At 40.9% G+C, this 27,912-nt stretch overlaps 1 protein-coding gene across 5 annotated transcripts in view; it reads left to right on the top strand.

Moving 5' to 3' along the window:
- Nucleotides 1-18,044, top strand: part of SORCS1 (sortilin related VPS10 domain containing receptor 1) — a 514,957-nt gene extending 496,913 nt beyond the window's left edge. Inside the window, exons 25-27 of one of the 5 annotated variants that reach the window (XM_025467145.2) lie at nucleotides 3,103-3,208; nucleotides 3,331-3,491; nucleotides 5,309-8,655. In XM_025467145.2, coding sequence (XP_025322930.1) covers nucleotides 3,103-3,208; nucleotides 3,331-3,491; nucleotides 5,309-5,373 — 332 coding nt within the window. In that variant the 3' untranslated portion in view covers nucleotides 5,374-8,655. Of the gene's footprint in view, nucleotides 1-3,102; nucleotides 3,209-3,330; nucleotides 3,492-5,039; nucleotides 8,656-17,863 lie in introns of those variants that run through there. The other 4 variants (XM_025467147.2, XM_025467149.3, XM_025467148.2 and 1 more) reach the window with 4 other exon arrangements.
- The last annotated feature ends 9,868 nt before the right edge of the window (nucleotides 18,045-27,912 follow it).

The raw sequence follows: 27,912 nt of genomic DNA, 5'->3' as shown, positions 1-27,912 counted from the left end.
CCATGCTTTATTTACTCTGTGTGTGGATGATGGCAAATAAACTGCTCAGCACTTTCCTTAACGCTTCTACCTTGTTTAGGCTGCAACTGGAGAGGGATTAATTTATGCTAATTCCACACAACAAGCTAAAGCCCATTTATCACAAGTTTCCATTCCTCAGCAGAATACACACAAACTCACCTAAACGTCGGGCACACTAAGATAATGCAGCTGCTGTTGTGTGCGGCAGTAATAGGCCCGCTTATATTCAGGTGCAGGTGAGCAAGCAGCACCGCAGAACACAGGGCAGTGGCGTCGGGCCTGCCCCTGCTCTGCCGGCTGCTGCCTGCCCGCCTGCCTGCCTCTGAGGCTACGTGAGGGGGGTGCAGCCGCCTCAGAACTCAGAATACAGAAGCTCATTTTCCCGAAATACTATGCTAATTACTTACCAGTGCTAATGTTCCTTGTTTTTGGATGATGTTTTAAGTAGGAATGATTTAAAATTGAATGACAGAAGCTTGTGATATGGAGAAAGAGGATGAAGGGAAGAAAAGGGAAAGAGTGTGTGTGTGTGTGTGTGTGTGTGTGTGTGTGTGTGTGTGTGTGTGTGTGTTTGCTTTTTCTGGTAGCAAGGGCCTGGCCAAAGCAATTTCCTCTCTTTACTTTTCCATTTATTTCAAATGCCAACCCTTTCAAGCAGGCTTAGTATCCCTCCTGGTTACTCCATAGCACTGCTCTCTGCTTATTCTGAAAGAACATGCAGCTAGGAATTAGAAGTTTAGCTTAATAAAGCTAACCTGCCTCCAACCATCCTAAACAGAGAGGCCCCTCCCTGAACCCACATATGTTCCCCATCAAGCTAAGGGTTTGCCTCAGAAGATTACTTATAAAATATCTTCCCATTTTTATTTCCTTGTGTGTGATAACAGTATTGTGATAATGTCAAGAGAAAGACCTTATCTTTTGCAGTTAGGGATGGAATTACATGATGGCTAAGATTTGCTTCAGAATAATCCAACCGTTGAGGTTGTGGGGACTGGATGGGGATAAAAATAGAATAATATTGTCTGTGGTCGATGTTTGTTGCAGCCAGGTTCTGGGTACATTTCTCCCTGCACACGGAGCATGCATGTGTATACACATATGCTTATGTACGTACACACATCACCTACGCATAGGAGTGTATGCTTTAGGATTCTAATTAGTCCTTTTAAGACTTGATGATATTTTAACTTGGGTCACTTAATTTGCTTCTCACACTATAGTTTGAGCCCTAATTCCCTGTCTCAGAAATATATTCTTAAATTTCTAGTATCTTCACTGAAATTAGCTCTGTGTGGGTGTGTATTTGTGATAGGACTCAGGTTCAGGTCTTAGTTCTTCCATTTCCTACTTCTGAGTGCTCTGGAAGGACATAAACCAGTGAGAGCCTCCCTGTTCTTATCTGTTCAGTGGAGGTCACAGCCCTTGCCTTCCATTTGTGGAAGTCGATTGCAATAATATCTATGAAAAACCGACGGTGTCCCTTTCTCCAGTGACATCCTACCCATTGTGGTGTGAGTTCTGAAGTATTTCTGGACTCCTTTGCTGATGGTGCCATATTTGCCTAAGTAAATAAAAGACACTTCTGTTTTCTCATTTTGACCTAGAAGCACATGTGCCTTGGGTGTCTGCCTGCGGCCTCCTCACACACAGACTCACTCACCCACGAGCCCTGCACAGCATAAGCTCTGCTTGACTTAGGAGAGAGAGAGAATCAAGGGGTTGCATAATTTTCCTGCTTCTTAAAAGTTCAGTCTACTAAAACAACTAAACCTGTTTTCTGAGAAAGAGGGCTTGACCTCATTCCCACCAAAACTATTTGGTATCTGGATCATGCTCTCCAGTTGCACTGATTGGAGCCTCGAGTCTTTTTGGAGTCCATCAGTATACAGGCACCTCTTCTTGAACTTTTGTACCCAGGTGACCAGAGCATTGCCTTCTTGGTTCTCAATAGAAAAAAAAAACAACAGAAAATGGTGCTTGGAGGTCACCTATATTTCTAAACATCAGACTTTACTTAAATGGTGGAAGGTCAAGTTCAGCATCCAGGCCTTCTAATTGTACATGTGGCTTGTCTTTTATGCTTGAGCTATGCTGTTTTTGCAAAATGTCAGTTTTTGAGAGGGTGGAAATTAATTGCAAACAGAGTCTTTAAAGCACAACAGATTTGACTCTAAGACTAGGGAGGATTTGCAGGTGGAAAGAGAAGCTCCCGAGAGCTACGATCTAAGGGTAAACTCAGGGAGAGAGAATCTTTAATGGATGCAAAGACATCTGTTTGGTCCAAGAGGAGAACTTAGGGCATCTGAGAGGCTGGCACTTCCTGGCATGGCTGTCAGGGCTTTGGAAAGTTGTAGAGACAATATTGGACTGCACACCCCTCTGCCTGCACCACCATGGCTGCGCTTGTGAAATACTCACTGAGCCATCAGTTTCCTGCGTGCAGAAAAGATAAGCGTGCTCCATTACTCTCCAGGTCTTTGTCTCACATGACAGGTGTAAGGACAGGAGTGAGAGCAGATAATTCATAAAAATCTTCCTGTTGGTTTTTCTGGTGATGCGCGTTGCTTAGTGTGAGAAAAGCTTACATTCCAGTACAGGAAAATGTGATAATTATAGTCTCATCAATATTGATTAGAAGGAATAGCAGCAGCAATAGTAATAAAAGCTAATACTTATGAAAGACTTAATGTGTGTCCCACGTTGTTAGCAGTGCTTTACGTACATGAACTCACCTGGTTCTCACGCAAACCCGATGAGATCCGTGCTGTTATTCTCTCACCACATAAGCCCATTGAGGTGAAATAACTTGCCTGGAAGCACAGGGCCAGGATGCTGTAGAGCAGGCCTGGCTCCAGGGTCTTTGCTTCTGGTGAATAGGCCAGCTGGAGCGTTCTGGGGGCTCGGACAGGTTCAAATGCACCCCCAAGTCTGCCGGGTGACCCTCATCAGTGTGTGTAGGCCGCGCTTTCCTGGTGCTTTCCTGGGACTCACGATGCCTCTGCATGAAGAGTGTGAGCATCTTACAGGGTCAGGCATGCCCGCATCTCTGCCCATGACCGTGCCTGTGTTCTCCCCTAGCCCCACTGGTGGACCTCACTCCGACCCACAGTGGATCTGCCATGCTGATGCTGCTCTCAGTGGTGTTTGTGGGGCTGGCCGTGTTCGTCATCTACAAGTTTAAAAGGTATGCGGGCCCCCAGCCACATCTCCCCTCGCCCTTCCCTCTCCCTGACAGGTTCAGAAGCATGTGCTGCCGTGATGTACAGCTCCCGTGCATAGCAATGATGCTGTCTGTTAATGTTTTAGGAAGATCCCGGGGATTAATGTTTATGCCCAGATGCAGAATGAGAAAGAACGAGAGATGGTCAGTCGGGTCATTCACCCTGAAAGCAGGGCCCATATCCCTCAGACTGAACTAAGGAGGCCTGGCCAACTGATAGATGAGAAGGTGGAATCACAGCTCATAGGTAAATGATTCCTAGTAGCCATCAGCTGTTCAGCCTGGGTAGTCTGCGGCTGACTCTATCTAACCCCTTTCTGGCTTCACGTAACCACTTTCTCCTGCTCTAACATTCCTGAGACAAACAGCTAAGATGTCTCTCCCCCTGCTTCCTGCCATTGGAATAAGGAGGGGGAAAAAAAGCCTTCTTGCTCCTATGTAGTGTTTTGTTTTTCTCTCTCTCGTGACTTTATTCCTCCTTTTGCAAAAACTCTTGCTCTAAAATACGGAGCTTCAGAATGTTCATGGGCAAAGAGCAGAGCATTTGCTCTAACAATGTACAAGAAGGATAGGCCTCAGAGGCTGGCTCTGGGGATCTGGAGGGCCAGGCAGGGTAGGGAAGGACAGGATAGGACAGAGCAGCCTGGGCCCGAGACAACTCTTTTGGAGGGCAAATTGCTCTAGAATACTTGTAGAGAAGTGACATCATGAGACAGAATAGAGGAGGGCCAAGCTGATCACCCTGGGATTTTTTTTTTTTTAATTAGCTGGAATCTAAAAACTACACCACCACCACCACCCCCCCCCCCCAGGAAATATGAAACCTGAGAATTTTGAGGACAAGAGGTATAAAATTTGCAGAACATCCCAGGAGAGAGGTTTCCTAAGGGAGACCACTGGGAGAGTTAGACTGTGAGAGAGCAGATGGGGAGATTTCTTCCTCCTGTTTGCCTACCCCTATCCTGAAGTCTTACAGTGGACTTACCATATATCACTAGAGCGAGCTCTCTCTCTCTCTGCCTATGAAGTAAGCTGGGAACCCAACAGCTAGGTCTAGAGTCTCAGGCGTAATTGCTAAGTCTACTATCTATGGCAGAGAAAATTTTCCAGGAAAGTAGACAAAGCTGTGAAGCCACCACTGTGATCCATGGCTGCCCTTGTTTCCTCCTGTCTGTTGGTGCCAGGACTTGAAGCTGTCATCTTGCCACCTCAAGTCCTGCATTGCTGACCAAGATGGATAAATCCTTAGATAACCATTCGTGCCTCGCTCTAATGTCTGAATACCAAATAATGTCTAGAAGGCCACTACCTAAGATTTTTAATCTGTTACTTAGAAGGGGAAATGAGCGCCTAAATGGAAATATGGCCCTCTCTTTCAATGGCTGTGGAAGAGTACTGTGGCGGCACTGGGCGAAATTTCAGTGCAGGCTTGTATCGGAGGTAATAATAGCAGCTGGAGCCACATCTGGGGTCCAGTGTTCACAGCGTGCTTGCTTTTATTTGGGGAGACAGGGTGATAAATGTGTAATTGCTCTAGGTTCAAAAGAAAAGGCTTCTCTGTCTTCAAGTCCAGAGAAGCGTTTACCCTATTTACTTCTAAAGCTTCTAAGTGCATTTTTGTGGGTCATTTGGTTTTCAATCCCATTTCCACGGGGTATGAAGCACAGTGCTGTTGACTTTATGAGAGTAGCAATCCCTCCCACACCAGGAGCATCCCGCAGCACATTGCACAGTCTCTGACACCTTTCCATTGTCAGTGTCATTAAATGAGTAAGTGTTACACGTTTTCTCTTAGGAGAGTAGCTTTACCCTCCCCTCCCTCCCCTTCTACTCAACCTGGTGACTCATCTCTCCGATTGCAAAGAGCAAGACACGCCACTCCACCTTCAACGCCAAAGCGGGGATCTGCTGGGGCACAATTTGCAATTTAAGGAAAACCCCCAAAGGCTACAGGCGACCTGCTGATCAGGAAAGAATTTCGCTCTTGTCAAGTGCACCATCCTTCATGACCACTAACTTTATGTTTTTTTCTTTCCTTTGTTGTTCTGTTTCCTATTTTGCCAGGAAGTATTTCCATAGTTGCTGAGAATCAAAGCACAAAAGAAATCCCTACCTATGTAAATGTTTGAATGGAGGACGCCAGTAAAAACAAAAACAAACAAAAATAAAATAAAAACAATCAAAAATCCAAACAAACAGACAAACAAACACTCACTGCATCGGGACTTTTTAATTCTTCAGACACAGACAACAAGGGTTTTTAGCTTTAAGCCTGTGCATGTGGACAATACCTTGAGAACATGCTGGAGGGGCAGTGTACAGGTGCTCTATTTTAATGGAAAAAAACACTCCCCTCCCCCTTTCCTCTTCTCTCTCTTTTTTCTGATCGGTCGTGTTTGTAGAAAATTCATAACATATAGAGGCCAAGGAAATCTGCATGTGTTTTTGGAAATATTCTTGGCTCTAGATTTAACAGCTATTTTAGCACTAGAGGCTGATGGGGGGGAGTAGCCACCCCAGCCCCTTTCATAAGACACAAAGACATGCACAGGAGTGTGAAACCCTGAGCTGTTTCTCTGTCCCACTTTCCTCATTGCCAATTTCTTTTCTAAGTTTTCTCCGGTAGCTCTGGCGGCCAGCAGTGGCCACAAGGCTGCTTGCGTGTTGCATTCTGTGTGGCCACAGGGAAGAAGGAGCCAGGTGAAGTTCCATGTACGCAGGCAGAGTAGGGAAGGCAGGCAGGAGGGGCAAACATGTCAGACGTGGACCTCTGTTTCCTGTTCACCCCTTTCTGTCACCAAGGCTTCCCCTGGTAGCTTTTATACTCCCATCCCAACTTAACATAGAAAATAGAATCCCAGTGCCCCAGCGTCTGGCCTCCCCATTTGTTTGCTACCCAGGTGTGGTCATGATTCTGTTGATGTCTTTGTACCTCTTCCTTCCAAACTCCAAGTTGTCTTTCAACTCCTCCTCCTTTTTCTTCCCAAACATGTTACTGAATTCTAGACATTAACCTTGGTGTTCCCTAAATACTGGCCTAGCCTCTGCCAGACTTGCCCGCCGCCCCCCGAACACTCACAACTTTATGATCTGTCAGCATGCCCGCTTTCCTGCACACTGACCAGGCTGCATCCTGCCCTGCAGGGTTCGGCTCCATGTTTCCTTTGTCTTCTCCTATAGAACCTGCCTCTTCCAAATAGCCTTGCCTTGTCCCACCTGGAAACATGCAAAGTGTGTGAAAGAGTTTGATGTATGCAAAGCAATTCAAACCTGGCCATGTACACTGGGAAAGAAAGCATACAGATGAATGGTGGTATTCTCACACCTTAACAAAAATCTCATGTGCAGATTCCAGAATATGCTTGTGAGAAATGTTTCAAACATGTTACTATGTGGCAGGGCAATTTCCTTCTGTAATGGTTGCTATTACCCAGTATTTGTTCTCTCACAGTACAGTAAAAATATTTGTAAAATAAAACTGATTTTAACCAGAAGAAGAAGCAGGTTAATGGATTTAATATTTAAGAGTGTCAAAAAATACGAGAGTATATGGAAGTCTTATCTTACATTAGGATAAGATTTTGATTATGTAGGATGATCCCAGACGTTTCACAGGTGTGCTCTCTGATCTCTGAGTATCATAGTATTGGCAAAGGAAAAATTAGTAAGCTTCAAAGGGAGGAGGTAGATGTCTAAACAAAGCAGATTGGCTCAGAGTATAAACAATCCCCATTTGCCCAGGGCAATAATCAAAGAAGGCCCAGAGAAAGAAGGAAACAAAAGTCTGTTGAGCAGAAGTCCTTGGAGGATTATGAATGGGGCAAAGCCCACTCTAAAATATAGGAGGAAGCGGTTTTGAAAACCATTCACAGAGAGCAGCCTCCTTCTGGGCCATGTTCCCAAGCCAATCACAGTCTATGACAGGGTCCTGGTGATAATGGGGGTGTCCCAAAGATCCTGACGATCCCTGCCCTTATGTAGCTCAGGCAGGGGAAGAGTAGCAAAGCTGCAGTCAGAAGTTAATCAAACGGAAGTTTTTGTGGCTGAGGATGCCCAGTATGAATCTGGGAAATGGATTATGCCTGAGGCAGCCATCTGTTTGTAGAACTCAATTGATCCCCAACCTGCCAGGCTTCCTATCCCATAGGAAACATCCTCATCGATCCGCTTCAGTTGGAGCCTTCCAAGTTTAATCTGGAAGACAAAATGTTTGGAAACCAAGAGGCTCACTCAAAACATTACAGGGAGTCCTCAGAGTTGCAATTCAATTAATTTTAATTGGAAAATTATGAAAAAGGGAATAACCCTCTTAATCTCGCACAGTGCCTTGCCTAGAATAGGTATTAAGAAAATTACTTGTGGAAGGAATAAATGGAAGAATACATGAGAAAACATGAGAAAAAATGGGTATATAAATCCTAATTAAAAATAGAGGTAGACATGAGATGCCTGGCATTTTGGAACATGATTACAGATGGCCAGCTCTTTATTCAGCATCTCCAGCATCCTCATGTGCCTCTCATCAAAGCTCCCTCCCACCTGTAGGAGATGAGCAAGGCAAGGTACTGCTCAGAGGGGACCTCATTGTTCTTATGATCTAGCTCTGTGATTCTCAAAGTGTGGTACCTGGACCCAGCAGAATCAGCATCGCCTCAGACTTATTAGAAAATGCAAATTTGGGGTTCCCTTACTGCAGACCTACTGAATCAGAAACTCCAGGGCGTAGGGCCCAGCAGTCTTTTTTCACCAGATCTTCAGTTTATTGTGATATACACAGAAGTTTGGGAACTGCTGCACTCTGCCACTCCAGCTCAGTCCCAAAGAGAAGGTAGTAATGAGAGCCTACAAATGGGAGGGACCCAAGTGCCTACTGACTCACTAACAGCAGGTGCAAACAATACAATGAGGAGTGTGGTGGGCTTCTGGCCAGAGGAGTGGTGGGGGAGGGATGGATGTGGATTCAGGGCAAGCTAAAAATCTGATATTAAAACATTTTCCGAAAATCCCAGAAGGCAAATCGTGCGTGCTCTACCTTGAACTACCCAACCAACATTTTCTCCTTTGCCTTATTCCTAATTGGATTCACTGTCCAAAATGCAGAGGTTTGCTTTGCTTTTTTTTCAGAAGTTCCAAACAGCAACTTTGAGAGCAATGGGGTGTTTGGCAGCTGTTCTGTGTTTTCCAGGATTCCAACTGAGCATTGAAATCCCTCATTTGCCAACTTATTTTTATAGGAAGCCAATTTAAAAAAAAAAAAAGAGAGAAAGTTTTCTTATAGTATTGGAACTACTTCTAATTTTAAAATGACTTTTTTGATGTATTTTTTTGTTAAATACTATGTAGTGTAATGTATACTTGCTCTTGTTTATTGCTTTTACAATCATATTTATTAAACAGATAATGTCTCTAAAGTCTTGGCCTCCAGGAGTTTATTTTATCTCAAACCAAACCATGACAGGCAGTCTTCATACAGAACTGATACAACTGTAGGATTTTTTAAAGGCTAATTGTGTGAGAATGTAGTAAATAGCAGTCTCGAAGGTTTATTTTTGTTTGCTTGCTTGTTTGGTTTTTGGTTTTGTTAACAAAGGATATATTCTACTACCTGAATTCTACCTGCATTTTAGTTGACTACATAATGTCTGTTGCTTTATTAAATTACTTTATTCTACTTTAAAAACCACCCCAAATGGGTTACTTTGGAATGAGTAACATGCTTATTATGTTTAGCTCAAAATTAGAAATTATTAATATGTGATCAACCCATTCAAATTTGTTTAGAATCTTATAGTTACAGAAGGAGCAAACTTGCATGTGATGTAATGAACCAAAACTGGAGGAGAGGTAAAGGCTCCGGTGACATCATCAAAAAGGCTTTGCCCCTGAAATTAGAGTGGAGTTCTCCTTCCAGCTATGCCAGCTGTGTGACCTTGAGCAAAGCACTTTCCCATACAACAAAGAGGTGGACTGCATCCAAAGTCCTCTAGCCTTGTGGCTTGCCTACGTAGGTGGCATCCCTTCTTGGGCAACATTTCGCCCTGATATTTTTGTAGAAAGAGAACCTTCCTTAGCCTTCCAAAGACCCACCAGGCTCAGGATGGTTTTGCCTCAACAACATGGTCTCCGCATGTCTGAGAATCCCTGCTTTTAGGTAGCCTTGAACTTCTCCTTTCCTGTGGGCTAAACCTTCCTCCTGGGCCCTCATTCTTTTCCAGACAAGAGCCTGTGTGGTACTTCCCCATCAGGAATTTATCTACTATTTCACCGAGATTGTAGGCAGTCACACAAAAATCATCCCTGGAGATCTCAGAGGAGATTTAATTAATACAGGGAATTTTTTTGCTTGAGTAACTGAAGAGCCAAGATGCCAAATCAAAGCAAGTGAGGCAACACCAAAATGAGCCTCAGTAGAGGGGAGCCTGTGCCTTCCCTGGGCTAGAAGGACACAAATACTCTCAGAGCCCAGGACCAGGAGCATCAGCTTGACACTGAAATCATGGAGGACATGGCTGGTACTTTCTGGAACCACAGAGAAGTCACAGCTACAATCTGCTGTGTGCTGCCCAAGCAAAGGAGATAGAGAGAGGGAACTTATTCTTCCCCTTGCTCTGGCCCTCCCACCTTCAGCCAAAGCTTCCCACCGGCCAAACCCATCTACAAGACAGTGGGCACTGGACTCTGGGAAATAAATACAGGTTCCAGAAATACAAAGCATAGCAGAGAGGAGTGGGGAATGGCTTGAGAGGACACAGGCAGGTGACTGGCATGGCCCCTCTTTAAGGTTCAGCCCACATCAAATCCAAAGTCTCCCCCCAGTCCAAAGGCAATTCATTAAACAGTAGTTAAATAGTATTTCCTTTTGAACAATATGTATTTCAAATGGGAATCTGTTTACGTGGGCCCCTTTATACACCTTTCTCACCGAATTCTACATTCATGTAGCAAAGGATGTTTATTTTATTTTTCATTTTACTCCTTCAGCCTCTAGCACTGGACATTGCCATCAGGGGGCACTAGATAAATGTTTGCTGAAACTCATTTTCAGCTTTGTGTCAGGAGCAAGTCTCTAAGTTGCCTTTGGCCCAACTCCCCTTACCCAGCCAGCACGTCTAATTACATGTTCAGTTGGTGTTTGTCAAGAGCCAACAACATCCTTGCCCTTCCTCTCTCTTACTACTCAAGCTGCTGAATTCAGGGGCCTATTCTTAGATATTAACTTAAGTGAAATAATTGTAGTTTAGAAAAAGAAGAAAAACTGGTTAGAAAACAGTATGATAAACAAAGGCCTAAGTTTGGCTTCTGAATCATTATGTGTTTACTTATTTCTTAGAAGTTAATAGTGTGAAAATGCATGTAAGCCTGACACTTTCATAACAGGGAAAATCCCAAAATAATTCTGGATGGACCTATACAAGGAAATAGGCATTACAGTTTTCATGTTAAACACCAGAAAAGGAATCTTTGGTTGACAAAATACAAACATGTGTTAATCCCCATGTGTTTGCAGACTTCTTTAGGTGGTGATAATACAACTATAAACAAGGCAGATAAGCTGTCTGCCCTTGTGAGTGTATATTCTAGTAGGAATAATAAACAGGTAACATGTAATGTAACATATACAATGTTATCATACATTAAGATAATTTTGATAAGTAAAAATCAAAGAAAACACAGCAGAGAGCAGAGTGACTAAGGTTGGGGCCAGGAGAGGGGGAGTTGGTCCCCGGCTTCTTGGAGATCTGAAAGCTGAAAAAAAGCCAGCCATTCAGAGACATACATTGTCCCAACTTGTTCCGTGTCCATCTTAGATCAACCTCAAAGAAAACAAACAGTTTTGGACCTCTCAGCACAGCAATTGGAAATGCTTCTGAGTTTAGGGAAAATTAGCTTTCACAATGGTCCTGTACAGGCATTTCTCCAAGGAATTGTATATATGATTAGTTTTGTTATGTGGTATGCATGCTCCTAAAAACTGACCTCACAGTGCAGAATAGCACAATAAAAACACAAGGCTTAGGAAAAGAAATGGGACCAAGACACAACATACAATATACACAAACTTTCTTATGTGTTAACTTCACATGTAATGTATCACATATGTAATGCGTCATACTAAGACACATTAAAAAAAGATACAAACCTGTCTTAGCTCATTCTGCTATTATAATATGAGAGACAGTGTGGCTTCAAAATAACAGGCATTTATTTCTCATGGTTATGGAGGCTTGGAAGTCTGAGAACAAGGACTTGTTTTCCATCTCATACACAGAATTTCTTCCCTGGGTCCTCACAGGGTAGAAAGAGTAAGGGAGCTCTCTGGCATCTTTTCTGTAAAGGCTATAATCACCCCCCCAAAGGCCCCACCCCCGAATACTTTCACTCTGGGCATGAAATTTTGGACATAAGAGTTTGGGAGGAGACACAAACATTTAGACTATAGCAAAATGAAACAAAAATGGTAACACATTTCCATGGTGTAAAATGCTTACAAAATACACAGATAAAACACCTCGAAAAAGACCCAGTGTTGGTTTATGAAAGTGGGCATTAGAGTGCTTATAGCATTGTAAAGTGAGTTATTGTGGCATGGGTTATTGTGAAGTGAGTTATTATAAAGAAGGAGAGTTACCTGAAATCCAAAAGAAAGCAGTAGCACCAAATGGATGGTATGGACTGGAACACGTGAGGCAAATGGGGGTAGCTGGTAGATGTTAGAAGGGTATGTGTGTGTGGTTATGTAGCTGAATCCAGCAGAGTCCAGTTTCGTCTGATTAAGGTTTCTTATTGGCAGAATCACACATACACACAAATTTTACATTATCTTCGAATTCTCTATCAATCCCATTAAAATAAATGTCCATCTTCAGAAAAGTTTTGTCACATGCCTAAGAGTAATTCAGATGTTAGTTTAAAAGTAATTTGGATATACTGATAGAAGGAAGAGTCTAACTTGACCTCGGAGGGAAAAAAAGAATAGAGCACCGATCCTCATTATCATCACACCAGCCTGAGTATTTTTGCTGTGAGGCCAGCAGCCTGACCACTTACACAGACCTCAGAGCATCACTTAGCTTCTATGTACTATAGCTACTTGTGTTTAGAAATGTCTTTGGCTCAAAGAATGTTAAATTGTGGTCAAAACTTTGTTAGAATAGTATGAAAAAGACATTTACATAAATGTTCTATGAAGAATGAAACAGGGAAAATGTTGAAATATTTAAAAATAAACTATCTAGATCATAAAAACACTTTATGGGCAATCCTGAGTAAGATATTTCAATGTATGCACATACAGACAGCATCATGAAATTTCCCTGCCAATGGAAGCATGAATACAGCTTGCAGGTAGAGAAAAAGGATGCAGTAAACAGTATTTATAAACTAATTAGTGATAAATTTATATATGTCCATATAATAAAATAGAATGCTTCCACTAAAACTATTTTTCTAAAGAATACTTAATGGCATGAGAACATTTTCCTGCGATATTAGAAGCATGCAGAATTTAAGACTTTACATAGTATAAAAGCAATTTATACAGAAAATATAGAGGGACAGGCTGAGAGATTCAAATATAGTAACATTGATTCCTTTTTTAAAAAGATTTGTTTAGGGATCCCTGGGTGGCACAGCGGTTTGGCGCCTGCCTTTGGCCCAGGGCGCAATCCTGGAGACCTGGGATGGAATCCCACATCGGCCTCCTGGTGCATGGAGCCTGCTTCTCCCTCTGCCTATGTCTCTGCCTCTCTCTCTCTGTGACTATCATAAATAAATAAAAATTTAAAAAAAAGATTTGTTTATTTTAGAGAGAGAGAGAATATGAGTGAGTATGAGTGAGAGGGGCAGGGGGGAAGGAGAGACAATCTCAAGTAGACTCTGTGCTGAGCTCAGAGCCCAACACAGGGATTGATCTTACCACCCTGAGGTCATGACCTGAACTAAGACCAAGAGTGGTACACTTAACCAATTGTGCCACTCAGACACCCCAACACTGCTTATTTCTAATGCATAAAATTCTAGGTTTTGAAAATTCTGTTCCTTTTTGCATATTTTCTAAATTTTTCTAAAATGACCATATATTAGTTGTAAGGTTGAAAAAGTTTTATTTTAGCCAAAAATTACAAGAAATACACTGTGAAGTTAATCTATATTATATTTGCTTATTTTATTATGCAACTACTTATTATGAATAATATATTTAACCTACTATGTAGTTTAAATAGTAGAAAAGTTCAAGATTGTTCAATTAAATTCCTTTAATAAATTAAAAATAGTTTCTATACATAAAAAGACAAATTTTATCCCATTTTTCAATTTAAGTTCATATTGAGATGAAAACGTTATTTTGCTACTCTCATACTCGCAATTTAATCCATGAAATTTCAAAGTTTAAAATCTTTAAGCTCTGTAAGTTACCAGGCATGTGTATATAGGTATAGGTATTACATACATACATATACATTTACATGATTAACAAAAGTTTAAAGTATAAATACAATGTAAATATACATACATATTTACATATATGTACATACCTGTGGAAAAGAACCTCCACCATAGACATACACAATAATGAAGTAACAGTAATGAATTACAGGCCATACACGTACAGAAACATGTCCTATTAGTGAGTCTAGACCTGTTGGTTAGGTTGCATATTGAGTATTGCAAGCCAGCGCTCTCTGAAGAATATTTCGCACTCCTACATATTCATGGTCAGTACCCTAACTATTTGGAGGAGGGTATGCGTAAACAGAAGAGTTACTTCTAGAGGAAAAAAAATGTGGACGCTTCTGGAGGATACCCTGAGTTAATTTCTGTAGTATTGTTAATTGTTCAACCAGCAGGTATTCACTCTCCCCACCATCTTCTGGCCACAAGAAGATGCCAACCCTACCTCCTAATAGCACCAGCATGTAATATATAATGCTACACACAGGTGCGTGTGCGCACACACACACACATGCATGCACATGACAAATGGCTGGGACTGGCTTAACCACATGCTCACTAAATAACTAGGCAGGATGTTCTCATTGTCCAGGCCAGAACACAAAGGCCACACTGACAGCCAGAGGTAGAAGCAAACCAAATTCATAGTGTAAAGTCTAGGTCCAAGCACTGGTGTGAATATATTTGAACACTAAGCCCAAAGAGCCAAAGGCTATCATGGCTTTAATTCCTAAGCCAAGAGTTCAGCGTTACATAAAAGATGTGAATGAAGCAAAAGCATAGAACGAGGAAGTTGTGAGTGAAAAACATATTAACGACAATAACAAAGCAGCTAGCCTTTTGTAACATTATTAATATGTCATTGTCTCATTTAATCCACACAAGTTCCCAAAGTAAGAATGGGTTTCTTCTTTTACATTTGGTGAAAAGAGGGCTCAGAGAAGTAACATGACTCACTCATGATCACAGGGTAGCAGATCTGTATGACATCAAAAAGTTCACTTTTCCTTCTGTGCTGTGCTTCCTACAAGATGAGCAATATTTTAAACTCATCGCTGTGGTTAGTAGGTGGCTGGGTAATTGGTGGTGTGGGCTGACCCAAAGGGTGGGTGGAGACTCAAAGACCAGACAGGCCTGGGGCTTGGACAGCTTAGAAATGCTCCTGGATCTCCTCTAAATCAAAGCCTCTCATGCACTGGACTAAAGAAAAGAAAGCTGCTCGATAGGAGGACTGTTTTCTGAATCCTGCAGTGTGCCGCATTTCAGATGGCTCAAAACAAAGACACAGTCATCCTCAGTGACATGCCTGGCCAAACTGCTGTCTGGAAAAATGCCCAGAAAAGATTCAGTTCTTCCTTCTAGCTCTGCAGAGCTTTCCCCCTGGTTGGGATTGGATAGATGTCCCTGGGGATTTATGGAATTAAATCTCTGGGCATCTAGGGAGGGAGGGTGGACATAAACTGGTAAAATGCATCTCTCTCGCACATTTGCATTTGGTTTTGGGAGGGAGGTAAATTGCTGGACTAGCAAGAATAACGAAAAAACATGAGATTTTTCCCCCCCAAAAAATAATCTGGAAATGCTCCCAGGATCTAGAAGGGTGGGGAACTATTACCGGTTTCTGTTTTTAATTATGGCAGAGAAACAAATCCGTTCTTGGTCTGCCCAGTATATCATTCCTAATTTTTAGATGTATTTACAAATGTGTTACATGCATTATTTCTTCTTTTTAGCCTCTTAATTTCATGCATTATATACAAGTGTGTTGGGGCTATGGGACAGGTGGATATGGCAATTTTGTGTGTGTGTAACAAGGGGACAATAAGGCAAAAAAGGAGAAGAGAATAAGTTGGTGATGTGTGGTACATCTGCTATGTTATAAGGAATAAATGATTTAAAACCTGCAGATGCTTTAAGGTAGTAAGTTCATTTAATAATGCAGAAATCTGTGTCTGGAAAGTTTAAGGTGCATGTCCAAGGTCATCTAGCTGGTAAAATAATAAAGTCTGAATTTTAACCCAGGACTCCTAAAGGACATACCCACTCCTCCTTCCACTTTACCCACTCTTCCCTCTCAGTCCTTCTACAGGTAAGCCACAAACAGGAGATGGTTTAAAATGAGAAATTGTACCTTTACTCAGTTCCCTGCGCCACGTGTGGTTGTGGGAAAGAGTTTACACCGGAAGAGTTACCATTCTTTCGACAGCACACATCAAATCTCATCTCAGCCTTTGCTGCTGAGTTACACAAATGAAGACTTATTCCTTTGACCTTACTTGATGTGGTACACAGGGAAGATAGGCCGTCTAAGCTCTCCCAGAGGAAAGAAGTGATATTTGCTACTAATTTTGGCAAACAAGTGGATATAGAGGAAGTGTTTTCCAAATACCAACACTAAGATATCTGAAACCCAGGAGCTCATACATCACCCAGAGTACACCATAGAAACAGACATGGCTTAGCTCATTGGAGTGTAGACTATTTACTGTGATCCTCATGCCTCTGCAACCTCACTGCAGGGCATGACCTTTCCCCATGGAGTAAGAAGTTTCTTGTAATAACTCACAATGAAGCCTTGTGCTCTATTATGTATGAGCATATTTGAGGAAGCAGAGTTTTGTTTTTGTGTTTTAACTGATGAGAATCCAGTATTACTACAAATAGGAAAAAAAAAAAAAACTACTTGGTTGGGGATGTCCTACTGAGTCAGCATGAGATATAGGTGGGAAGGACAAAGACAGCAAGACTGGAAAGGACACTGACCCAGCTGAATGGCTGTTACTTGAATGTAGTACCCATAGAGGCATAAAAATCTTAGGTTGTGTTAGGCATAATCCCATAGGTGAAACATGTCCTTGAAGATTCTGGTCAGTGATTATCCTAGAAGCCAAGCTGGTGGCTATGATCCCAGTGGCCTCTGCGTGTCCTCAGCCATCAGTATAGGTCTATTATGAATAAAACTCTACTGAAGCACCCGTGTTTGGGAGGTGGGTGAGGTCTGACCCTGAAAGACAAGATGACAGGAACAAATCAGAGCATCTAGGTTCCATTTCAAGTGGGCTGTTAGCAGGACAGAGCAGGGTCTGGAATCTAAGCAAAATGCTGAGGCAAAGGCCAAATACCTAGGCCTGAGCCATGTGGTAAAGACAAGAGACTAGTGGGGATTCAGTAAAAACAAGCATTAAGAGCTAATCCCAGGCACATGGGAACCAGAGCTAAGAGCATCACAATTTCTCCTGGACTAAAGAAGTGAGCTGGAGACTTCTACTATATTCTTCAACCCTGATAGTCTTGGTTCTGAGATAAAATGGATTCCACTTTCTCCAAACCCTCTGGGAATGGATTCTCTGGTTATGTCTGAATCTCTTTGACAATCTCCCAGAAAGTGACATGAAGAAAGAACCAAGCAAATGAGAGTAACTGCTCATCTGTTAGTAGGCCCAGATAGATTTTGTCTGCACTTCCTTTTCCCCCCTGTTCTCCGTACCATTTGTCTCTCTTTGCCATCAGCACTGATCTGGGGCCTACCTCTGTGTAGTTTTAGAGGGTAACAAATAAAGCCAGTAAACATGTCACCAACTCACCTTCGACTCTTTTTCAGGGAAGGCTTTTTAGTGAACAAGCACTTTTGTTTACTCTGTATATGCAGATGCACTCTTTTTGGTACAATGTGTGATAGGCAGTTTTTAGGAACAAAACAAAAGCAACACCAGGATAGTTTATTAACCATATCATCGTGCCCATTCTGTGTAATTTCAGAGACCTTTCAAATGGGACCACCATCCATCCACTCATGGGAAGCAGAGGCAGAAAACTCAGCCTGAATCCAAAATTCTCAGCACTCAGAGGATATCTCTATTAAGAGTCATGTCTGCCACAACTGCTTTGCTAGAATCATAGGTTTAGAATTCTAGAACTAGAAGGGAAGTTAAAAAATAATTCTCTAAGTATTTCTTGAGCACTGATTAAGTGCTATGTATCATGTTAGACTATCAAGTTGGCCAATCACCTCATTTGATAGAGATCCAGCTGTTTTCTCATGGACACATAGCAAGCTATCAACAGAGCAAAAGACTCCTGCATCCAGATTAAACCCTCTTTCTGATATCACATTGCTAGTCTCTGTTCCTTTCTCTGTGATACCTTCTTCCACCCTCATTTGTATAGAACACAACCAAGATCCTTGGAGTGAAGAGAAGAGGATCCAGGAGAGGTGAGAAAAGTGACTGCCCTCAAACCCAGGCTTTGAGGATGGGGCATGGCCCCCAATCTGTGAAAAATAGAGCATTTGTGTACCCATTCATTTCTTCAACAAACAATCTAACTACTGAACCACAAGACAGTCTCTGAGGTATGTAGCTTCCAAAGCAGCAGCCTTGTTATCAACCAGCAATTTTTTAAAAAGCAATTCTAACCTTTGCTTGCATCTTTCAAGGACCATTATTGGGGAAATGATTCATAACCCTAACAACAATTTTCAAAAGCATTTTGACATGTCCCAATTTTCTCCTTCTCCTGATTATTTTGGCATCTCTTGCAGCAAAACCCAAGCTCCTGGTAACTCTTTTTGTATTCTCCATTCTGGCTTGTACCAACCACCCAGGACTCTTGATTGTGGATGTCAACTCAGACTGCTTAAACCCTGCTTCTGGCCAGACTCTCCCTATTCACTTGATTCTGCTTTCCAAATGATCTCTTTAACACATGGATGAAAAGAAGGGAGGGAACATTTATGCTTCCATAAATCTTGCCTGAGAATGATATGTATTAATAGGAGGAAGTAGATCCAGTATGATTTGGCAATATGTCAAACATGAGAAACAAGAAATAAAAAGGAGTTAAACAGTAATGCCAGATTTGGAGTTTGGAGAATAATGATGCTATTTGCAAAAGAGGATCTTGGCAAAGATACTGATTTCAGATTTAGATACATTGCATGCAAGAGGCAGTAAGGACCCTCTGACAGCTATGGTGAGCAGTTCCAGCAGATAGTATAAGGAAATTGAAACATAAGAAGTAGACAAAAATATAAAATCTTAGACACCTGGGGCTTTTTAGTGCCGAGGAAAAAATTCTAAGTACATCATTACTTAGTTCTGGAAGGTGTCTCTATGAACAAAGATATATAGTCATAATGATGATCTACATCAGAAAGATGCATTTGTATTATTCAGAGTCTCTTTATGGAGGAAGGGGATGGCAAGTATAGTGTATTTTCGAAAAACCCATTGACAATAATTTAAAAAATATTTTGGCATTTACAATGATATAGTTTAGTTATTTTAAAATGAAAACTAATAAAACCTCACATATGTAAAACTCCTGATGCTCCAAAGTTGCCACATAAATAAACTAAGTGGAGTGTGAACCTACTATATTTCAATTATTCTAAAGAAACCTACAAATCTGGAGGTTTGAGTTATGGATTATCTTTTGGTGAAGACTGTTCATCTTTATTTTTTTCAGTTCAGGTGTAACCCATTTTCACGAGGGCCAGCTACTTAAAAATTGCAGTCGTAATGCTGGTAAATAGGATTACTAAACTGGATTTCTGTCGATGTGCTTGGAGTCCCTAATATCAGAGCATCAATTCACAAGTTACTAATGGATTTTCCTGCCTCTAAATTCAGTGTACTGGTATCAATGTGAATTTAGAGTTAATCTGGACTTATGTACTGGATCTTCCTCTTAAATGACTGTGGCATAGGCAAGTGATTCATTTCTTTCCTTGCCCTTCCTCTACTCTCATTTCTTTTTTCTCTTTAAATCCAATTGTACAAAATAAGGTGTACAACAACTTCAAATGAGTCATGTATGGTTTAAAAATATAATCTATGGAAAATATTTAGTGCACAGTCTGGTATATAGTAAGAACTCAATAAATGCTGGCCAGGAAATCTAGTAATAGCAGTACTGGTAGCAATACAATGTGCCAAATGTTCCTTTACCTGATTATTTCAGGTCATGGATGATAAGCATGGCGTTAGTGCAGTATTGTCATATATTAATCAGAGTTCTCCAGAGAACCAATGGGATATGTATATAGAGAGATTTTAAATTGGCTCATGCAGTTGTTGGGGCTGGCAAGTCTGATATTTGCAAGACATACCAGCAGGCTAGAAATTCTGGTGAGTTGATGTTACAGTCTTGATTCATCAGGCAATCTGGAGGCACAATTTCTTTCTCCTCTGGGGAGCTCAGTCTTTTCTCTTACTGCTTTCAACTGTTTGGATGAGGCCAACTGACATTATGAAGAATAATCTGCTTTACTCAAAGTCTACTGATTTCATTGTTAATCATGACTAAAAAATAACTTTCACAGTGCAATTAGAACTGTCTTTGACCAAATAATTGGGCACCAGAGCCAAATTGACACATAAAATTAATTTCATCACATGTCATCAGTGTAACTCCCTGGACTCTGAACTGGTATGACAATTGGGTAAACTCTTGTTTGTCCCTTTGATTCTCCTTTCTTTTTGGTCTTCTTGGCAAGCCACTTGACCCTCAGTTGTCTGAAGGAAACTTTCTAGGAATTATCTTCATATAGGAAAGTTGCCCCTTTCTAGGAATTATCTTCATATAGGAAAGTTGTTCATTGTGTAAGAAATATAACACAAATATGTAACCGGCTTGAAGAACCAAATATAACCTTTCTTTTTCCTCTTCCAGATATAAAATTAGCAGAGTCTGATACTTCAGGGGGTGAGAAGGATTGACAAGGCATGGCCCACCTTAAAGGTATAGCTGGATGGCTGGCTCACCTGACAACTCTGTTCTCATGAGAGAATTGAGTAAAAATAGGCCTTAATTTATTCATATGAGTAAATCAAGATGGCTCAAGGGGCAGTGCACATCAGGACTGGAGATATCCCCTCTACGAACCCAAAGATACCAAGCAGGAGAAGTAAAAAACATCAGCCCTTGCAACAGCAGCTGCTCATCCACAAGGATTGAACTCCTGTTGTATCGTTTTCACTAAAATTTAAAAATACTAACTGGCTTTTCTTTTTCCAGAAGCACATTTTCCACAGGTGAAAGCATGAAGAATGGCACTTAAACAAGAGAGAAGGAAAAGGCAGAGAATAAAGATTTACAAATTGAAAGCAAGAACAAGATAAAAGAGCAGGGGAGAAAGAGAGGGAGTAGGGAGAAATGTTTCTAGGCAGATGGTACATGCAATAATCATCATCAACTCCAGGAAGCCATTACTCCATATATGGGGAGAAGCTTCCAGAAGGGTGGAGGGGAGACTCACCGCTTTTATATTGTTTCTCAAACCTCCAGGCAGGGTGAAGGTGTCTGGGAGACCCTCTGAGAAGGAGAGAGAGTGTGTTGGATATTTTGTTTTTTATGAAACTAAGATGCTGAACTGAATTTAATTATAAGTCTAAGTAGAAGAGCTATAGAATTAGAAATTGGCTATTGAAGAAAACAAAAGCTAGTCATTCCTACTGTCAAACTGGGAATAGAGTAATTCTCTAATATTTGGGAGGTTGGAACAAAGTGTCATGATCAAGTAGGAGTCAAGGCAATGGATATTTAGACAGGGTACTCCAAAAAGTAGCAGCTCCTGAGAGATCAACCCAAGCCATAGGCAATAAAGGGTAAGAGCAGCGAAAGAGGACAGAGTCACACTCCTGACCAAGTAAAACAGAATAATTCCAGTGTCTTCAACTGCAAAAGGACAGATAGCCTGAAGTACATTCTAGTCCTCATCTTCCTTCAAAGTTCTATCCTTCTGCTATACTTAAGCATTAATATCTGGATTTCCTCAATGAGGAAGCTTTAAAAAGATGGTGAAGCTAAAAGTCTCTGTAATTATCCTAACAAAGCCATTACATTCCTCTGTAGGAATAGGAATGGGATAGGAAATACAGAGCCTATTATACAGAGAGGATGATCTTCCAGATATGCTGAAATATGGACTCCAGTAGTGAGTTTTCTGGGATATACAGCTTAAAGGTTGAATTGGTGATATATTGTAGAAGTCTTTGAATACCAGACAAAAAAGACAGGACTTGTGTCTAGTAGAAAGTTCATATCTAAAGCCTTTGGAAATTTTCAACAATAATATGGCATAGTCAGAATTCTACTTTTAAGCATGCAGTAAATTCCAAAGTTTGCTTTGGAATAGAGTGATAGACAGAAAGTCTCTTAGGTATCTACTGCTGCATAAGACATTACCCCCAAATTTACCAGTTTAAAATGACAAACATTTATTGTCTCACAATCTTCAAGGGGCAAGAATCCAGGAATAGTTAGTGAGGCAGTAATGAGGTAGCAATCAGGCGCTTGGCCAGGACTTGAGTGGGCTGGAGGATACAGAAATCTTTAGATTCTCATCACATGGAATTCTCTACAAGGCTTCCTAAATGACTTCTCTGTATGACATAGAGGCTGACTTTAGCATCCTTTAGCATGGATGATCCAGGATAAAATGAGTGAGGAGGAAGCCTGGAACTTCTAATGAGCGGTCCCCAAAGTCTCATACTACTCCTTTTGCTCTAGTCCATTCATTAGAAGTAGGTCACTGTGTCCAGCCTATACTCAAGGGGAGTATAATTAGGTTCCATCTCTTGAAGAGAAAGAGAGTAATTTAAGGACCCAAATTAAAACCAATATAAGTAGTTGAGCATCAGAATGACCAAAGATTTTCTACTTTATACCTGGTGTCTCCCATCCCAACAGGTGTCTGGGACAGGAAAACAAATCAGAAAACCAGTGCAGTAGTGAAAGGGACCAAACAAGCAGATCTTAGCTAACACAATGTGGCAGTAAGAGAAATGTTAGAGGCAACACATGCAAGATACATTTTGAAGAAAGATTTCAGGAAAGCATGCAATAAATTATATAAGGAGGAAGGAAGAAAGACATTCAATTTATTTATTTATAAATTACATGTGATCATCAGATATTGTAAACTGGACTGGTCTGATGATGATGTTGTTGGATAAATAAAAAAGTCTAAGAATGAGCAGAAGAAAGATGGGGAGATAGTGTGTTTGTTTTTGGAAAGGCTGAGTGTGCATTATCAGCAGGTCGTCCATGTGCAAACATCAACAAGTTGTTGAAATATCGGGAACTAATCAGTGAGCCTGAGATAGAGGGGTGAATGTGGCCATCATCTGCACTGAGGAGGAACATAAACCAGGTAATGAATGAGTTGACCAAGGAAGAAAGAATGCAGACGGTTAAGTTCAGACTCATGAGGAATGAGTCTGGGAAGGAAAGAAGAAAGAAAGCTGTAGAAACTAAGAGAGTTCAGAACTGCATGGGACCCAAGAGATAACAGTATTGTGGGAAGAAAGGTAGGCGGAGTCAGAGTATACTCGCAAATGCTGAGAAGTCAGGAAGGATGTGGACTGTCTGGGACATTGTACTTGAAAGTTATGTCTTCTGTGATATCTAAAGGAGGATTATAAATGGGATGGAAAGGGAGGCAAACCCACATGTTATGGAGTCAAGTAGTGAGTGCAAGACTTTAGTGCTGTGATGAAAAAGGTTTCATCCGGCTCTCTGTGTAGGTGAGGGCAGTCCCTGATTTGCAGCATTTGCTGACTTCACAGTGTCAATAAATCCATCATAGCCAATTATAAGCTATCAGTGGTTTAAGAGTTGACTCACAAAATTCCTGAAAATTTGACAGTTGATTCTCATGAATCTGTATGAGCTGCTTGCAGCATATCATTGGAGGGAACTAAGCGATGAATGGGTATATATAAGACATTCTTTTAGACTTTTGGAAATAGATATGGTAACTTACACTTAATGGCTTCTAACTGTGGAAAGGCACAGTGTACTCTGAGAAAGCCTCTAGTACTCTTCACAATATCCCGAAGGACAGAGGAAAGCTTTTTCCCCCTGTACTCTCTGTGTCCCTTTCTGTTGGTGTCACATGTCCACCTGCAGCTCACTTTCTTTTAGTGTCTCTCCCTCCTTCCTTCCATCACTCCTTCACCAGGGCTGACTTCACCTCACAGCAGCAATATTTCTCCAGGATGAACCTTTTGCCTTGAACACTCACATTCTTCATGGAGGAAGGAAGGCAGGAAGGCAGGATGGCAGGAAGGCAGGATGGCAGGAAGGCAGGAAGGCAGGAAGGCAAGAAGGAAGGAAGGAAGGAAGGAAGGAAGGAAGGAAGGAAGGAAGGAAGGAAGGGAGGGAGGGAGGAAGGGAGGAAGGAAAAGAGGGAAGAAAGAAGAAAGAAAGAAAGAAAGAAAGAAAGAAAGAAAGAAAGAAAGAAAGAAAGAAAGAAAAAAGAAAGAACGAACTTTCTAATACCTGTCATCTAGTAGTAGATTATCAACCAGGGATAAGAACAGTGAGAGATAAAAGGACAAAGAAGGTAGAAGCATGTCCTCCCACACTCAGAATATGTAAAATGAGGTTTCATAGTGAAAGACTAGCTACCCACTACCTCTTTATGCTAGAACACTCCTATTTCTCACATCATGATGATTTGGGTCAATGGCATTCTTGGTCCTGAGCCACCACCTCTCTACAAAGGAATCCCAACAAAAACAATACAAAGAAAGAGTACTCTTCTAAACTGTAAATATTTCTTCTGTACTTATTGGGGATAACGTGCTTATTGGGAAATTTTGAAGAAACTCAGTGCCAACATTATTCACGATGCATGTTCTCCCAAGCCTAAAATTACAGGACTTGAAAGCTGTGTGAGTTTAAAGCAAATTGATCAAGACCACAACTGTTAATAAAATGCTTGACTACAGTCTGTATATTAACTATGATCTTGGAGGAAATACCCTTGGGAATCTCACACCAGTGTTTACACTTGAGCTTAGAATCCTCATTTTTAAAATGAAACTTTATTGCGATTATTAACCTGCAGAAATTTTAATTATCCTTTCAATGCTTGAAGGTTCATAATGGAGAGGTGCCAGAAAAATCCCGCTGCTAATTAAATCCAACTGAATATTTCCTTTACCTGAAGATATAGAAGTGCTTCTTGTTTGTCAAATCCCTTTTAGCCAAATAGCCACTTAACTAATCTCAAATTGAATATCTTATTTAAGATTTTGAATTATCCTTGCTCTCCAGGGACCTGCTGTTGAATATTGTAATAGCATCATCCAGGGAAATATTTCTTACCTTCCTTTCTAGAGGAAAGGGGAAAAACATGTTTCTTTATATCACTAAGTAGATTGAAATCTGGGAAAATGAACAAGCTGACATTTTTAAGCAAAGAACATTAGTAGAAGGTAGGAATGGTTTCCATAACAGCATATAAATCCTAGTCTGGAGCTCACAAAAAAGGGAAAGAAGATATGGATTGTTTCAAATTTGGACTAATTTGATTCTCCTTTCTGAGAATTCAAAATTATAGATCTAATAATCATTACCCCAAATGACCAAATAATGACCTGGAGGCCCTGCAGGTCATTAAAAGGTACAGAACGACCTGTACATCAGCATATTATGAGAAAGGAAAGAAAATCAGATCTGGCTGTCACTTGCTACCTTTGTGACCTTTAATAGTTCACTTAAATGCTTTGAACTTCAGTTCAAAGGACATCTGAGACATGTCTGAAATAGTGCCTACCTTTCTGCCATTTAGGACTACTTTCATTGAAATAATATCAATAAAATCATAATATAAAATTATATTATTTCTCTGCTCCTACCATGGAACGGCTTGCTATTTCACTCAAATCAAAATCTCATGTCCTTTCAATGGTCTGTGATCTGACTCTGCATCTGCCACTCTGACCCCACTTCACTTTTCTGTGTTCTTGCTGCTCCAGCCACACTAGCCTATTCCCTGTTCCTTGAGAAATAAACTCCAACAATGCTTATAATGTCCTTCCCTTAATTTTCTATAGGACTTGCCTCACTTAAATCTCAATGGGGTTCTCTGAAATTTCAACACTACTGCTGGCACTTCCTATCCTTCTTGTTAAAAGATAATTTATTTGAAAACCTTTCTGTTTCATATAAATATTTGTGATGGTTAAAAGATAATTTATTTGAAAACCTTTCAGCTTCATATGAATATCCACGATGCTTCATTTTAATGTGTGACTTGGGAGATGTTTCTGGAGAGATTATCATTTAAATTGGTGAACTTCAGGTTGCCTTCCATGGTGTGGGTGGGCCTCATCCAATCAGTTGAAGTTTTGACTAGCATAAAAAGAAGCTGCCTTCTTTTAAAATGGAACTGAACCATCAGTTCTAGATCTCCAGGTTGCTGTCCTTCAAACTAGAACTGCACCAACAGCTCTCCTGAGTCCAACCTGTTGGCCCACACTCCAGGTTTTGGACATGCCAGCCTTCCTAACTTTATGAGTTGATTCCTTATAATCTCTCTGTCTCTCCATTTCTTAGTCTCTCTCTCTTGCTCTGTCTCTCTCTTTCTCTCTCTCAATCTGTGTGTGTGTGTGTGTGTGTGTGTGTGTGTGTCTATGTATCCTATTGGTTCAGTTTCTTTGAATAGCCTGGAGCGATACAACATCAAATTAACAGATATCAAATATTTCATTTAACTCATCAATTAATGATTGAACCAGTAAAATGTGAAGGCAGGTTCTAACATAAATCATACTTACAGTGTCTATGAATCAGTTACATAAAACCCAGTTTTCCATCGGAAGGATAGCCAATAATCAACATATTTGTCTAAAATCCTCCCTGCTTTATTTTTCTTATGATATAACTCTCTAAACAACACCAATAAAAACACAAATAAGGCAAATAAATTACATCATTTATCTCCTTCATTAGAATGTGAGCCCCTTTGCAGAAATCCTTGGCTGTTTTGTTCACTGCTATAGCAGAGCATTGAGAATACTGGTGGACACTAGGTATGCAGGAACATTTGTTGATGGAACAAATGCATAATTAGCCTGTTTTGCAAAAGTATTGAGGAAGATGAAAGTGTGTTGCAAAGAACACTGGCCTCGAACCCTGAAACCTGAGTGTGCAAATTGCTCTGGATTGATTACGAGGCTACCAGCTGCCCTGGTCAAAACTATTTTCCTTGTAGGAAATGGGGAAGTAGGAATGGGGAAAACTGCATCAAAGGGCTCTTCTAAGAATGAAGTAAATGAAATAGACATCTGGTTTTAGCTCTGACCTGTAAAGAGATTTGAAGTTGTCACTGCCATCCATACAACAGCAACAGAAACCTCAACAAACTGAAACAAAAGCTTTTCAACAAACTGAAACAAAGGCTTTTCTTTGACCTATCAGAGAACGGAAGTCACAGGCAAACTACCACCCCAAACGTGTTGAGACAGATGAACAAATGAACCCCAAAAGTCATAGCCAAAACACGCTTACTTGGAGCAGAATCCACGAGAGCCATAACATGGTAAAAACATTTTGATGGTAATTTTGATGAATCGTTGAAGAGACTCCTGGGGTGCTGAGTTGGGGCTCCCCCAATTTTTTGAGTTTGACTTCCAGGTTCTCGTGGTTAAGAACCAAGAAAGATACTCCCGTGACTTTGCCAGAGGTAGGATAAGTAATCCTTGTGGAAACCCCCAGAATCTTCATAACAATGGCTGGCTCTCAGGAGCAAAGTACTTTATCAGAACCTTCAGTGAGCTGGATTTGGAGGCTTTCCCCCACTCCAAACATCTCTAGCTTTCCTATTCACCTAATGGGGAAAATGCTAAGCAGCCCTGTGGAGGTCACAGCTTAGGAACATAGATCCACTAAAAGTCTGGGACAAAGAATGTTTCTCACTCCCCACACTTAACCCCCATACCAACAAGGCTGCAGGATAATAATAGGGGATTGCAGCTAAGAGAACTGCAAATATAGACTCTAAGGAAAACTTCTTAACCCAAAGATGACAAAAGCACAAAAATAGGGACCCTAGCCTTCAAGTGACCTCTCATCAAAGAATATACACAAATGGGAAATAAGCATAGGAGATGCTTAACATCAGACGTCATTAGGAAATTGCAAAGTAAGTAATGAAATATGGCTTTATACCTATTAGAATGCCTAAATTTCAAAACATTTGACCATGCCAAACATTGGCAAAAATGCAAAGCAACAGGAACACCCATTCATTGCTGATGAAAATGCAAAAGAGTACAGACATTTGGAAGACAGTTTGTCGGTTTTTTACAAAGCTCAACATAGCCTTACCATATGTCCAATAATCAGGCTCTTAGGTATTTACCCAAATGAGTTAAAAACTTATGTCCACACAAAAACCTGCACACAAATGTTTATAGCAGCTT

The sequence above is a fragment of the Canis lupus genome, chromosome 28 (genome assembly GCF_003254725.2).
Source record: "Canis lupus dingo isolate Sandy chromosome 28, ASM325472v2, whole genome shotgun sequence".
Taxonomy (NCBI): Eukaryota; Metazoa; Chordata; class Mammalia; order Carnivora; family Canidae; genus Canis; species Canis lupus.
Note: the sequence above shows the minus strand (reverse complement) of the source record. Positions and strands in the feature narration are given on the sequence as shown.